Here is a 12,064-nt window from a genome sequence, read left to right as displayed (position 1 = left end):
AGACTTAAAGTAGACATTGGGTTTGGACATTTGTGGAGACATTTTGGGTTAGAGGAGAGCCTTCCAAGCAGAAGGAACAGCTTGAATAAAGGGCTGGAAGGCGAGAAACAGTGGACCTCATAGAATCTGTAGTCCAGCTAGAGTATGGAAAACGTGACAAGACCATTAAGAAATAGGGCTGGGGGGCTTCCCTGGCAGTCCAATGGTTAAGACTCCATGCTTCCACTGCAGGGGGCACAGGTTCAATCCCTGGTCGGGGAACTAAGATCCCACATGCCACACGGCCAGTGAGTGAGTGAGTGAGTGAATAAATAAATAAATAAATAAATAAGTGCTTTTGGATAAAAAAAGAAATAGGGCTGGAAGGGCATTATATCAATCAGCTATTTCCAAAAATAATGCCACGTAACAAATTACTCCACAGTGAGTGGCAGGCAACAGTGAGCATTTATTTCTCGTTCATATAGCTACAGATAGGCTGGGGTTTGGTTTATCTAGGCTGTGCTCAGCGGGTCCAGGTCTGCTCCACCTATCTCTCATCCTTCATGGACCTCCATGGCTATTTTAGACTTGCTCTTCTCCAGGTGAAAGGTGGACACACAGGAGGGCAACCCCCCCCCCATGCAAGCTTATTTCAAACCTCTGTTCAAGTCACATCCACTAATCCCATTGGCAAGTCTCATGGCTAAGCCTGAAGTCAGAGCCAGTTTTAATTCCCTACCCACCATGAGGCCAAAGCAGGTTACATGGACAAGACCAAGGTTGATGGGACAGGGATGTTTACCCTTCCCATGGAAGTAGAGGGATAGTACTGGGCAATTATCTAATTTGCAGGTAGAAGCCAGAGTATGGAGGGACTCTGGGTCTGCCCTCAGGAGCTTCCCATAGCAGCAGTCGGATTTAGTGTCTCTTGGGGCGAGCAGCCAGGGCTCCGGCCTTTGCTCTTCTTCCCACTGAGGCAAGAAGTGTGTTAAAAATATCACAGTGCCTGCCCAGCTTGGTCCCGACTTCCCGAGAGCCCATACCTCCTGCCCGCCTAATCTGCGAGGGATCCTACCTTTGCCTTCTTCTGCTGGAACTGAGCCTTATGGTAACAGCCCCGTGCATTGAGCACCTACTCTGTGCTGGGTGTATCAAATTCTCTTGTACTGAGTGCCTGCTGAGAGCTCTTTGTATACATTCATCTGAACTGGCCACACCCTTCTGAAAAGGAGACCCCATTGTCCAATTTTTCTGAGGCCCAGAGATGTCAAGTCAGTTGCCCAAGATCACACAGCTGGGAAGGGATGAAGCTGGGATAACCAAACCCATAAGGTCAAATGGTGTGTAAGGTGGTGTCTGGTTACAGCTCTGCCCTGAGCTGCTGTGTGACTTTGGAGGATCCTGGGTACTAATTTCTCCATGTGCTTTTTCTTCTCTCAGAGATGCTCTGAGATAAAAGCACTTCAGAGCTTGCTACACAGCGCTGTCGCAGGGAATTTTTTTGAATACCAGTTTCCAGGTCAGACTGCACCCTCAGCTCTTCTTTAAAAACAAACAAAACGTTAACATTTTTAAACATACCTGGTTTTCCAGCGAGGAACCCTGTCCAGTAGACTGCCTCAGTGAACCGTGTCAGGCCATTCGTCACAGTGAACCTCATCCAGCGGTCGACCACAGCAAACATTCTCCGTCCGGCTGTGGCAGCAAAGCGTGGCATCTGTTTGGGAAGAGTGGAGGAAGGCGTTAGTTCCACCAGGGCCCTGGCGTCTGCAGCTGTCCATCTTATTCCTCTGACAGTGTTTTCCTTGGATAGCTGGCCACTGCTCTGAGTGGTATGTTTTCTCCGAGGCCAAGAGGCCTTGTAAAGTGTTTGGAAATCCCTAAGAAAGCACTGTGGGCATTTCCACCAGTCGTTTATTCATTCAACAGCCATTTGTTCTTGCCTTCTCAGTGCCTGGCCTGGGGATGGATGGTACGGCTCCTGGGAAGAGTCCGAGCCAGCCACTGCCCTTTGGGATTCACAGGCAAAGATGTACGGTGTAGTGGGAACAGTGCTATGACGGAGCACCTGCAGCAGAGCAGGGCGGGCTTGCAGAGGAGGGAGTGGTCAGCTCTGCTTGTGGCTCTGGAACATTTGAGAGAAGACACAATGCTCTTGCATCAGCAGACACTGCAGGGTGTTTAGGGAGCTGCTAGTGGTCTGCTCTGGGTAGAGCATTGCATGCAAAGAGAGCAGGAGGGAGGTGAGACTAGAGAGGTTGCCAAGGCCTGGACCACAGGCACCCTGCATACTGTGCCCAGGACTTTGAACTTGGAGAACAGGAGGCTTTGAGGGCTTTTTTTAAGGGCAGTGACATGGTCAGACCTGATCACCTTTTATTAATCAGCCTCTAGTAAGAGCATTCTGTTGGGTTCCAAGAAGAGTTTGTAAAAAATATCTTTAGTCCTTCCGGAGGCACCAAGAAACCTTTTTCTGGAAACACTCAGCCCCTCAACACAACGTTATGTGATCCAGGAAATAACCATCATGGAAAGATTCAGGGAAAATATTCCTATTGGAAAACAAACAAACAGATAACCCAGACCTGATAAAAATGGAGAGGTCCTAATCCCTAAAAAGATTTTATGCAGCCAGAAGACCTGATGTGGTTTTAAAGAATGTACTTTGGGGTAGTGGGGATATCGCTTTAATTCATCTTCATAGAAACCCATGTGGCAGAACATTCCAGCTGCTACTGCTGCATAACAAATTACTCCAAAATTTACTGGCTTAAAACAATTATTTTATTATGCTCACAGATCCAGGGGGCTAGGAATTCAGAAAGGTCACAGTGGGGACAGCTTCTCTCTCTGCCAGGATATATGGGCCCTGACCTGGGAAGGCTTGAAGGCTGAGGGTGACTTGACAGCTGGAAACTTCTGGAAGCTTTTTCATTCACATGTCTGGAATTGTTGCAGACTGTTGGCTGGAACCGCAGATGGGCTGTCAGTCAGAAAACATACGTATGGCTTCTCCATCTATTCTCTCCTTGTGGGCTACCTTGGGCTTCCTCACAGTATGGCGGCTGGTCCCAAGAGCCAGCATTCCAAGAGACAGGAAGTAGAAACTGCCTGTTTCTTAAGGTCTGGGCCTGGGAACTAGAAAATCATCCATTTTGCTTTATTTTGTTATTCCAGGTAGTCACAAATTTCCACCCAGGTTCAAGGAGAGGGGTGTGGAAAGAGGTCCTCTTGTGGGATGGGATATCCTACGGCATCCGTCTTTGGGAACTGTGACCTGCCCCACAGCCATATTGGTTTCTTTGGAAGCTGAGAAAAACATTTGTGTTGTTTTCTTTACCGATTAAGAAAAGTCTCTGTGGATTATATCCTCAAATTAAATGCAACCATTAGTATTTGGCTCTGGGGATACTGTGGTAATAGGCTACGCCTTGGGTGATTTTTGTTTCTATCTAAACGTTCTTCCTGGAGCTTATGTTTTCCAGCCTGACCCATTTCTCTTTGCTAATATAATGTCACATAAAAACCTCATCATCATTAATATGGCAGAGTCAGGAGAGGGGATACAAACCACAGTCCAGCAGGGCAGGGTGGTTCCTGGCCAGGCAGCCCCCAGGGGAGGAGGTTATAAGAGCCTGGGATCCATTCCCTTGTAGAGCCCGACACGCATGACAGATAGCTCTGTGCAGGGCACTGGTGTGGACACACTCAGCCCCCCTGGCCGATGTGGCCACAGCCTGCTGGGAGGGTCTCCTCTGTCTACTGGCACCAGCCCCTAGAGCAGACAGTTGAGCTGCCCTGGTGACCTGGGTGGTCACGGAAGATACCCGGCAGTAGGCTCAGTCTGTTCAACTGACACGTTGACCTTTAATGCCTCTGGGTGCCAGACTATAGCCAGGCACTGAGAGATATGAATGAGCCACGGTCCCCTCGAAGCCTTCCCTGCCCAGGAGGAGGGGGCCCTTTATTCCCAAATACTTGTCGTGTACCTGTGATGGGCAGGAAAGTGTTCTAGGCAGTGGAGGGCAGCAGTGCACAAAACAGAGCTCTCCCCGCCAGGAGTTTTACGCTCCATCAGGAAGACAGTAAATAGGGAAGCAGACCCACGTGTAACGTTGCTAGGAATAAAGGCACTGGGGAAAAATAAAGAGGGAACAGGAAGAGCGATGGGGGTGCTATTTCAGCAGAGCGATCGCAAGGGCCAAGGCCAGGACTCTAAGGCTTGGAGGGCGCCAGGAGCAGCAAGGAACTGGAGTGGAGGGAGAGAAGCCAGGCAGGGAGAGGAGGCCAGGGCCAGATCACAGCCTCCGAGGCAGGGGGGAGCCCTGGGAGGGTTTTGAGCAGAGGAACTGCATGATAGGACTTGCATTTCTGAAGGCGGCAGCCCAGAGGAGGTGAGGAGTGAGTGGCGGCTGGAACCCTTGTGAAGACAGAGCCGCCAGGATTTGCTGTGGGACCAGATGTGGGGGCAAGAGACGCAAAGTCAAGGGCTTGGGGCCACAGCTCTTGGGAGGAGGGGGCTGGCATCCACCGAGGTGGGAAGCCTGTGGGAGGGGCAGGTTTGGAGGGAGGCGCAGGATTTGCTTTCAGACGAGTTAAAGGTGAGATGTGTGTGGACCTCCGAAATGTGAGTAAGGAGTTATTGGAGAGCGAGTCTGGGCTCCCGAGGTCAAGGTCCTGGCTGGAAATTTAAATCTGGGAACCATCAGCATGTGGATGGTATTTAAGCTGTGAGACCAGATTGAATCACTAAAGGAAGGAAGGTGGACAGAGAAGAGGCCCAAGGATGGAGCCCCAGGCGCCCCGGTCTCTAGAGGCCTGGTGATGAGGAAGAACCAGCAAAGGAGACTGGGAAGGAGCAACCACAGGGTGAAAAGGAGAAGCACGAGGAAGAGCGGCATCCTGAAGGCAGATCCAGCACAGAGTGAGCATGGTGCCAAGGTGCCGGTGCAGGTGCCCGAGACGGGCCAGCTGGTCTCCTGCCCTCCAGCCTGCCCACCCCCACTGGCAGCCATCTCTCAAGCGTGGAGACAACTCTGCTGCAGACTGCGCCCCTGCTATTTCGGAGGACGGGGCAGTAAATTGACGAACCCTTTAGAGTGATGAGAAAGGAGCACTTGTCGTGGCAACGAGGGTACACGGAGTAGGGGCATGGAGGGTGGACCCTGAAGGGCTGGGGAAGACTTCTCAGGGAGGGTGAGACTTCATGCAGACTGTGGGGTGAGGATCACAGTGGCTTCCTGGGTGAGGAGGCACTGGGCAGGCTCTGGACGCCTCAGGAGCAGGTGGAATGAGGAAGGCAACTCCTAGCCAAGTTTGTAGAGGAGTCACAGAAGTCAGGGAATGTGCTGAAGCTGCAGGGAATAGGGAGGGGCCCAGTAGGGTTGGGAGCTCTGGCCTTTGGGGCCGCTTGGAGACAAGGCAGGGAAGGGGTGTGAGAGAAGCATGAGCCTCAATGATCTCATGATCTAGTTAGGGGGCAAGACAGAGCCCCACAGTGCAGGGCGGGAATGGAGGGTGCCTGAGTCAGAAGCCCAAGAAAGTGCTACGGGAGCTCTCTGGGCGGGAGGAGGTTGTCTGGGTGCAATCAGGGAAGGCTGCCAGTGGGAGGTGACCTTGAAGAAGGTGTAGGCTTTGCCCAGAGGCACAGAAGAGCTTTCTTGTCAGAGGAGACCCCACATGCAAAGGTAGGAAGGCCAGAGGATGCAGCCTCTGTCCAGGAAGCAGAGCTTGATGCGAGATATTAGCTAGATCCTTTGGATTCAGACCCAAAAGACTTTACACGCGCGCACACACACACACACACACACACGCACACACACACAACTCTTTATTGTATGGTTGTACTGTGAAGCCACTGCAGGTTCCTGAGCTGGGAATGGACACAGTGGATCTGGTTTTCGGGAGACAGATCAGGCGACAATATACAGGGTGGGAAGGAAGGGGTCCGGGAGGTAGGTAGACCCTTTTGGAGGCAGGTGTACACCCAGGTCAGGGGTGGGAAGCAGCAGACACAGGTGGGAGCCATATGACACTTTTCCTTTAAGTTGGGTCAAGGCTCTTGCAAGCCGCGTCTTGTGCCTACACTGCCCAACAGGGTGGTGAGAGGCCAGTAATACAGGAGTGTCACAAGGCCTCAGTGACCCCAGAAGACTTTGTGGCGGGGCTGCCCAGGGCCAGCTGGGGACAAGGAGGGCCACACTTCTGTTTGTGGGGACCAGCTCATGTGTACCCAACATCATGCCAACTCCTTTCCATCCACCCCCCCACTTAACCCTCCCAGCAGCCTTACGAGGTTGGTCCTACTGTAATCTCCATTTTTTCAGATGAGAAAAATGAGGCTCAGTGAGGTACGATGACTTGCCCTGCACACAGCTAGTACATAGTGGAGCCAGGATTTGAACCCACATCTCCTTGGCCAGGCCAGTATTTCAAGGTGAGCTAAGGGACCCCAGAAATAAGAACAATGAACTGATTTGTCAAGCACTTACACCGTGCCAGGCATGTACAGGTGTCTTTATCAGGTGTCTTTAGGCTGGGCAGTATATGATACCTTTGTCCCAGCTCAGGAACCTTCAGTGGCACCTCAGTACCCCAGCCCAGTGGTCTTCACCTCATTTTACAGATGAGAACTTTGACACTTAGAGCAGATGGGTTGCTGGCCCAGGCTGGGATGTGAACCCAGAGCTGTGTTCTTTTAACAGAAGAACACAGGAAGGGGGGCCAGCAGGGGCCTTTGTGAACAGCAGCAGTTCAGAGCTAGAGCCGGGAGGGTGGGCCACCCAGGAGAGTGGGCCGCCCAGGCCCAGGGAAGCTTCCAAGCTGGCCACCTGACTCTTTGTGCCCCACTGGCTCTTCACATACAAGTTGTGGGCCTGCTGACTGAATAGGCGGCTGTCTTTTTCCCTGGGGAGCTGCCCCAGGTCGGCTGCAGGTGCAGATAGAGTTGAATTCGGGATAGGGCCTTCTCTCCTGCCCGGCCTGGCCGCCAGGTAACCTCTGGCCTGAAACGGAAAGCTTTCCAATAAGTGCCTTGCTGGCCTGCAGCCCAGCTGTGTGGTAGGTGGGAGCGGAGAAGCAGGAGGACTTGGACACCCGAGAGCAGGGGCAGAACCTTGCCAACAAATCTTTTAGCGAGTTGCCTCCTCAGCCGGCTGCCTCGGGAGTGTTCGGGAAGGACAGCTGGTCACGAGGAGCCCTGGCTGCCCTCCCGGCCCAGCCAATGCCCTGGGGCCTCGGGACGCAGGGTTGGCCCAGGAGACGGAGGGCCTGTGGGGTGAAAACACCAGGCAGCCCGGGGCAGGATCCAGAAATCGGGTACTCTGGGCCACCTCTCCCTTGACCTTGAAGGACACACAGCTTGGGCTTCTCTTCTCTTCGCGTCAGAGCAGCCTCCTGCCCCCGCAGGGGAGGGGGACGTAGCAAGCAGATCTGAAATTGTTTTCCCAGGGAATTGAGAGGCCTCTTGTGGAAAACACACTACACGTGGCCCGGCCTGGGGCCCCATTCCTCCCTTGGGCTAATCTTGGACGGGACCTCTCTGGGGTCCTCATCTATGAAATCTAGGGGTGAGGCAGCCGCATCTCAAAAATCCCTCCAGGCCCTTAAGAAGTCAGGTGTGAGGCCCTGTGGTTAACAGGGAGGGACCCTGGCATCAGAGCCAGGAGTGTGGACCCCAGACCTGTGCCCTTTGGCCTGGGCTTGTCTCAGTCCCTCTCTGGTCATGTGTGGCCCATCTGGGTCCCAAGGCCTGAGCACCTCAGGAGGGTAAGGAGTTGCCACGAACCGTGCTCAGCCTTGGACACCTACAGGGGAAGCAGCCAGGATAAACCAGAAAAAGACCAACTTGGTTTGGCTTTGAGTGTTTTCCTACTAATCCTTAAGTGTAGGAGGGGTTGACATTCTGGAAATTCACTTCAACTCAAAAGCCGAAGCCGTCCCAGGACACGTGTCTCTGGATTGGGAAACGCCTGCATCCCCCAGCCCTCCCCTCCCTCCACTCTTCCTTGCAAACCCTCCCTTCTGGAAATGTGTCTTTAACCTCCAGACTTAACTTTCTCTCAACTTCTCCCGGATCTCCCTCCCATCCTTTTCCAAGCCGTGCCCTTTATCTGACCTTGCTGCCCAGCCTAGAGAGGTGGTTAAGTGTTTGAGTTTCACAAGGATTCTCTGCCTGCGAAGTCAACACAAGTGAGCAGTTAAGGAAGCACTAATTAAGGAGATTAGACGCTAGCTCTGAATGCAGGAGTGCCCGCCAAGCCGTACTTCAGACTCAAGTGGGGCTCAGCACCTGTCAGGGAGCTCTAGTGTCCGCTGGGGGAAGGTGGAGGCTGTGAGTCTCAGTGCTTTGAGCCTCTGCAAGGAGGACATTGAAGGAGCAATTACTCCTCTGAAGTTACCCTCTAGTCCCGAAAGGAAATTGCTGCTGCCTGCGATGACTGAAGTTGTAAGGAGTTGATGGGAGGCCACCATCTCTTCCAGGAAGCCCCCCAGATGGCCCCAGGCACATCTCTTTCTCCCTCATTTCTTCCTTTACCATCCTCTAGAAGGCAGGCTCTGGTTGTCCCATGTCGGAGGTTCTTCCTCATCGCTCTGCTGTCCAGTCTGTGATGTGGAAAACTGCACAATTTTCTCAGCCTTTACTCCCAGGACAAGAGTCTAAGGCCCCAGTGGCAGGGGCCAGGCCTCAAAGCTCACGCTTTGTGTACCCACTGGCCTAGAGCAAGAGTGGCCACGGAATCTTTGGTTTGTGCATTTGTTTAGTTTCTTTGTCCAAACTGTCTTTCCGTTTTTTTTTTTAAACAGAAATAAATTTCTGGTTATAAAAATAATCCATGGGGCTTCCCTGGTGGCACAGTGGTTGAGAGTCCGCCTGCCAATGCAGGGGACACGGGTTCATGCCCCGGTCCGGGAAGATCCCACATGCCGCGGAGCGGCTGGGCCCGTGGGCCATGGCCGCTGAGCCTGCGCGTCCAGAGCCTGTGCTCCGCAACGGGAGGGGCCACAACAGTGAGAGGCCCGCGTACCGCAAAAAAAAAAAAAAAAAAATCCATGAGCTGAAGAAATCAAAAAGCACCTGTAATCCCAGCACTCAGCAACAACCACTGAATCACTTCCTGCCGGACTTGATTCTGTTCAGGCTCATCCACGTTGGCAAATAGGAAAGAAATTATATTGTGCTTTTTTTTTTTTTGCAATCTACTTTTTTTTACCTTAACAGATCCCATGCGTATCTCCCCAACTAACATAGGTCTTTCTCAGTTGTGTGAATGTCTGCATAGTGTCCTATTTTATACATGAGTCACAATTTGTATAACTACTCTCCTATTATTGGACTTGGAGGGTTTTTTTCCCAACTTTTACCCATTATATATGATACGGCAATAAATACCTTCCTGGGTAAATATTTATGAACATCTTTTTGTTCTTAGAATAAAATAAAGAATGGCATTGAAGCGTCAGCGGACTGGCACATTTGTTAAGATTTTGTGGACCAAATGACAGTTCACCCGCCCACCTGCCACCCCCAGCATGACAGAGAAGTGGTGGGCGCCCAGCTGGCCCTGATGGTTGACTTGCTGGCAGACGTAAGAGTGGACCAAGGTCTGGGAAGCAGCTCATCCCTTGAACTCAGTCTCTCCAACCCCCCGCCCCCACTCTCTGCTGCCCTGAGGAAGAAGCAGCCCACGGGGGGACTCTGGGTCCTGGATGTGCCTTCAAAGGCTGGTGGCCCTGGGGTCTCCCTGGATCGTGCCTGGGAGCCTGCCCAGGCATTTAGAGGAGGCCCAGGGAATGGTGGCTTGTGTGACTGGGGTGGAAAGGACGAGATTGACCCATCCTCTGTGCCTGCAGGAGGCCTCAGTGGGGCAACGGTCATTGATTCCCTCGACACCCTCTACCTCATGGAGCTGAAGGAGGAGTTCCAGGAGGCCAAGGCCTGGGTGGAAGAGAGCTTCCACCTGAACGTGGTGAGTCAAAGACCTCCGGGGTAGTAGAGCCAGAAGGGGCCCGAGAGGTCAGTGACCCGCTCCTCCCAGGCTGCCCAGCAGAGCATTCTTGGAAGCAGGGTTCCATGCACCCTGTGCCAAGGCCCCTCTCCTCAGACCAGCCTTGAGGTGGGGGATGTCCCCCCAGCCCTGGCCGGCCCATGAGTATTTACTAGCCGGAACTCCCTGGGGTGGAAGACAGCCATTCTTGCCCTCCCTAGGGTGCCAGGCACATTGCTCCCTCCCAGGAAGCCCCTTCTGGGACTGACTCTGTCAGACAGAACAGCAGCAACAGGGGAAGCGACTCCGGGAAGGGAGAAGTGGTTATCTGCTCAGAGATGCCCTAACCTAGAGGTCCCCATCCACCCCCGTGCTGCCCTCTTGAGAGTGAGAGGCGCAGGGGGAGCTGTCCGGTTTGAGGCCATGACCAGGCTTGGGGCCCTCTTGGTTTCTAGCCTTGCAGGCATCCCTGGTCAGGGACCAGGGCCTTGGGGCGGGGATGCTCATGTATATGGATGGTACAAAAGCCTTAAATACCAGATGCCTCTCCCACTGATCTCTCAGCCCAGACTAAAGTAACAGATCCATCCTGGAGGTCTCAGCTCCCCACAGGGAGAGGCTGTTTAGGTGGTTTGGGGGAGCAAGACATGGAGACAGATGGGTAGGGGGAAGGGTCACATCAAAACACACTGTCGGGCTCCATCTGGGGCTCCACAAGTGACAGATTCTGCTATGAACCGGGACAGCTCCTGGCAGGATGGAGGCCTCTGCTCCTGGAGAGGCCCATGTCAGAGCAGAGCAGGGCAGAGGGACAAAGTGGGGAAAGTCCGGGAAGGCAACGCTACAGGAGAGCCTCTGGCTCAGCTCGCAGCCTGGGAAAAGTCATCTAACCTTCCTGGGCCTTACTTTCCCAACCGAAAGATGGTACAATGATAGTGCCTAATTCACAGGCTTGTGAGGACTGACCACCACGGAGGGCTGTGAAAAGCATTTTACGACACTATACAGTCCAGTACAGATAAAGTGGTGTCATCGTCACTGTGATGACGTTGAGGCTTGGTACGACTTCTGCTGGTCTGTGTGAGGTGAGGAAGTTCAGAATCCTCCCATTTCCTACGGTATCAGAGGCAGAAGGAAGGAGTGTCTCCATAGCCCACCTCGACCCCTCCGCAGATGGTGGGTAGAGAGCGAGCCTCAGGCAGCTGCCTGAGGAGCCAGGTGGTGGCAGGGCTGGGCAAGCCTAGGGACATTCACACAGGCTGGGACAGATTGGGAGTGTCCCTGGAAGAAAGCAAGGTGGGGTCTCTCCACCTCTCTGAGCCTGGGCTTTCTCACCTGAAGAGTGGGAAGGATGCCTTCACCAAGGACTGTAAGGCAAAAGAGAGTAGCTGTGCAAGTGCTCTGTTACTGGAAAAGCTCTCCCAGATAAAAAGATGACCATTGCCGTCATCAGTAACAAAAGACCGTGATGTGGGAAGTAGGCCAAGGGGAGCCCTTGCGGGGCAGGGGGTTTATAACAGGCACCTCTATGAAGCCATGCCCAGCACTGGGAAGGCACTGGGCAGGCATCTCACCTGCCCCACTCAGGATCTCATATCCATCCTGCTCGGGATGAAGAAACTCAGGCAGGGAAAAGCTAATCTTGCCCGAAGTTCGAAAGCCAAGTGAGTGACTCAGGTGGGATTTTAACCCAGATCTGGTCCTCGGCATGATGCCTCAGTACCCATGCTTTGCAGTCCGCACTTCAGAAAGAAAACAACAGTGATGAAGGCAAGTGTGGGTGTGCCCTGAGGGCTACAGAGCTGAGGCTGAGAAACTGCTGGTTGCCTACTAGGATCTGCCTGGCACCCCTCCTTTCCGCCTCAGAACCTCCTGTGAGAACCTTCCACTTGCCCTGTCACCTCAAAGAAGGACCACACCATCCTCCTGCTAAGCCAGGGGGCTCTCTCGGGAAGGAGGGGGCCAGACAGGAGGATTTGCCTCTCCTCAGGCTAAGCTTCAGCCAGCAGCTCCCCACACAAGTTCCTGAGCTCCTTGGAGAGCAGCCAGGCCTAACTTTGCTCTGATGGCCTCCAGCAAAGGCTGGGGAAGGAAGC

The 12,064-nt window shown here is 53.3% G+C and overlaps 1 protein-coding gene across 3 annotated transcripts in view; it reads left to right on the top strand.

Moving 5' to 3' along the window:
- MAN1C1 (mannosidase alpha class 1C member 1) overlaps positions 1-12,064 on the top strand; it is a 131,770-nt gene that overhangs the window by 88,453 nt on the left and 31,253 nt on the right. For all 3 annotated transcript variants that reach the window (XR_004481678.2, XM_004266670.3, XM_049695624.1), the window contains exon 3: positions 9,835-9,950. Coding sequence is in view for 2 of the 3 variants with exons in the window: in XM_004266670.3 (XP_004266718.1) it covers positions 9,835-9,950 (116 nt within the window). In the remaining variant the exon portion in view is untranslated. The remainder of the gene's footprint in view (positions 1-9,834; positions 9,951-12,064) is intronic.

The sequence above is a fragment of the Orcinus orca genome, chromosome 1 (assembly GCF_937001465.1).
Source record: "Orcinus orca chromosome 1, mOrcOrc1.1, whole genome shotgun sequence".
In the NCBI taxonomy this organism is placed as follows: domain Eukaryota; kingdom Metazoa; phylum Chordata; class Mammalia; order Artiodactyla; family Delphinidae; genus Orcinus; species Orcinus orca.
The sequence above is the reverse complement of the archived record's forward strand: the minus strand, read 5'-3'. Positions and strand labels throughout refer to the sequence as shown.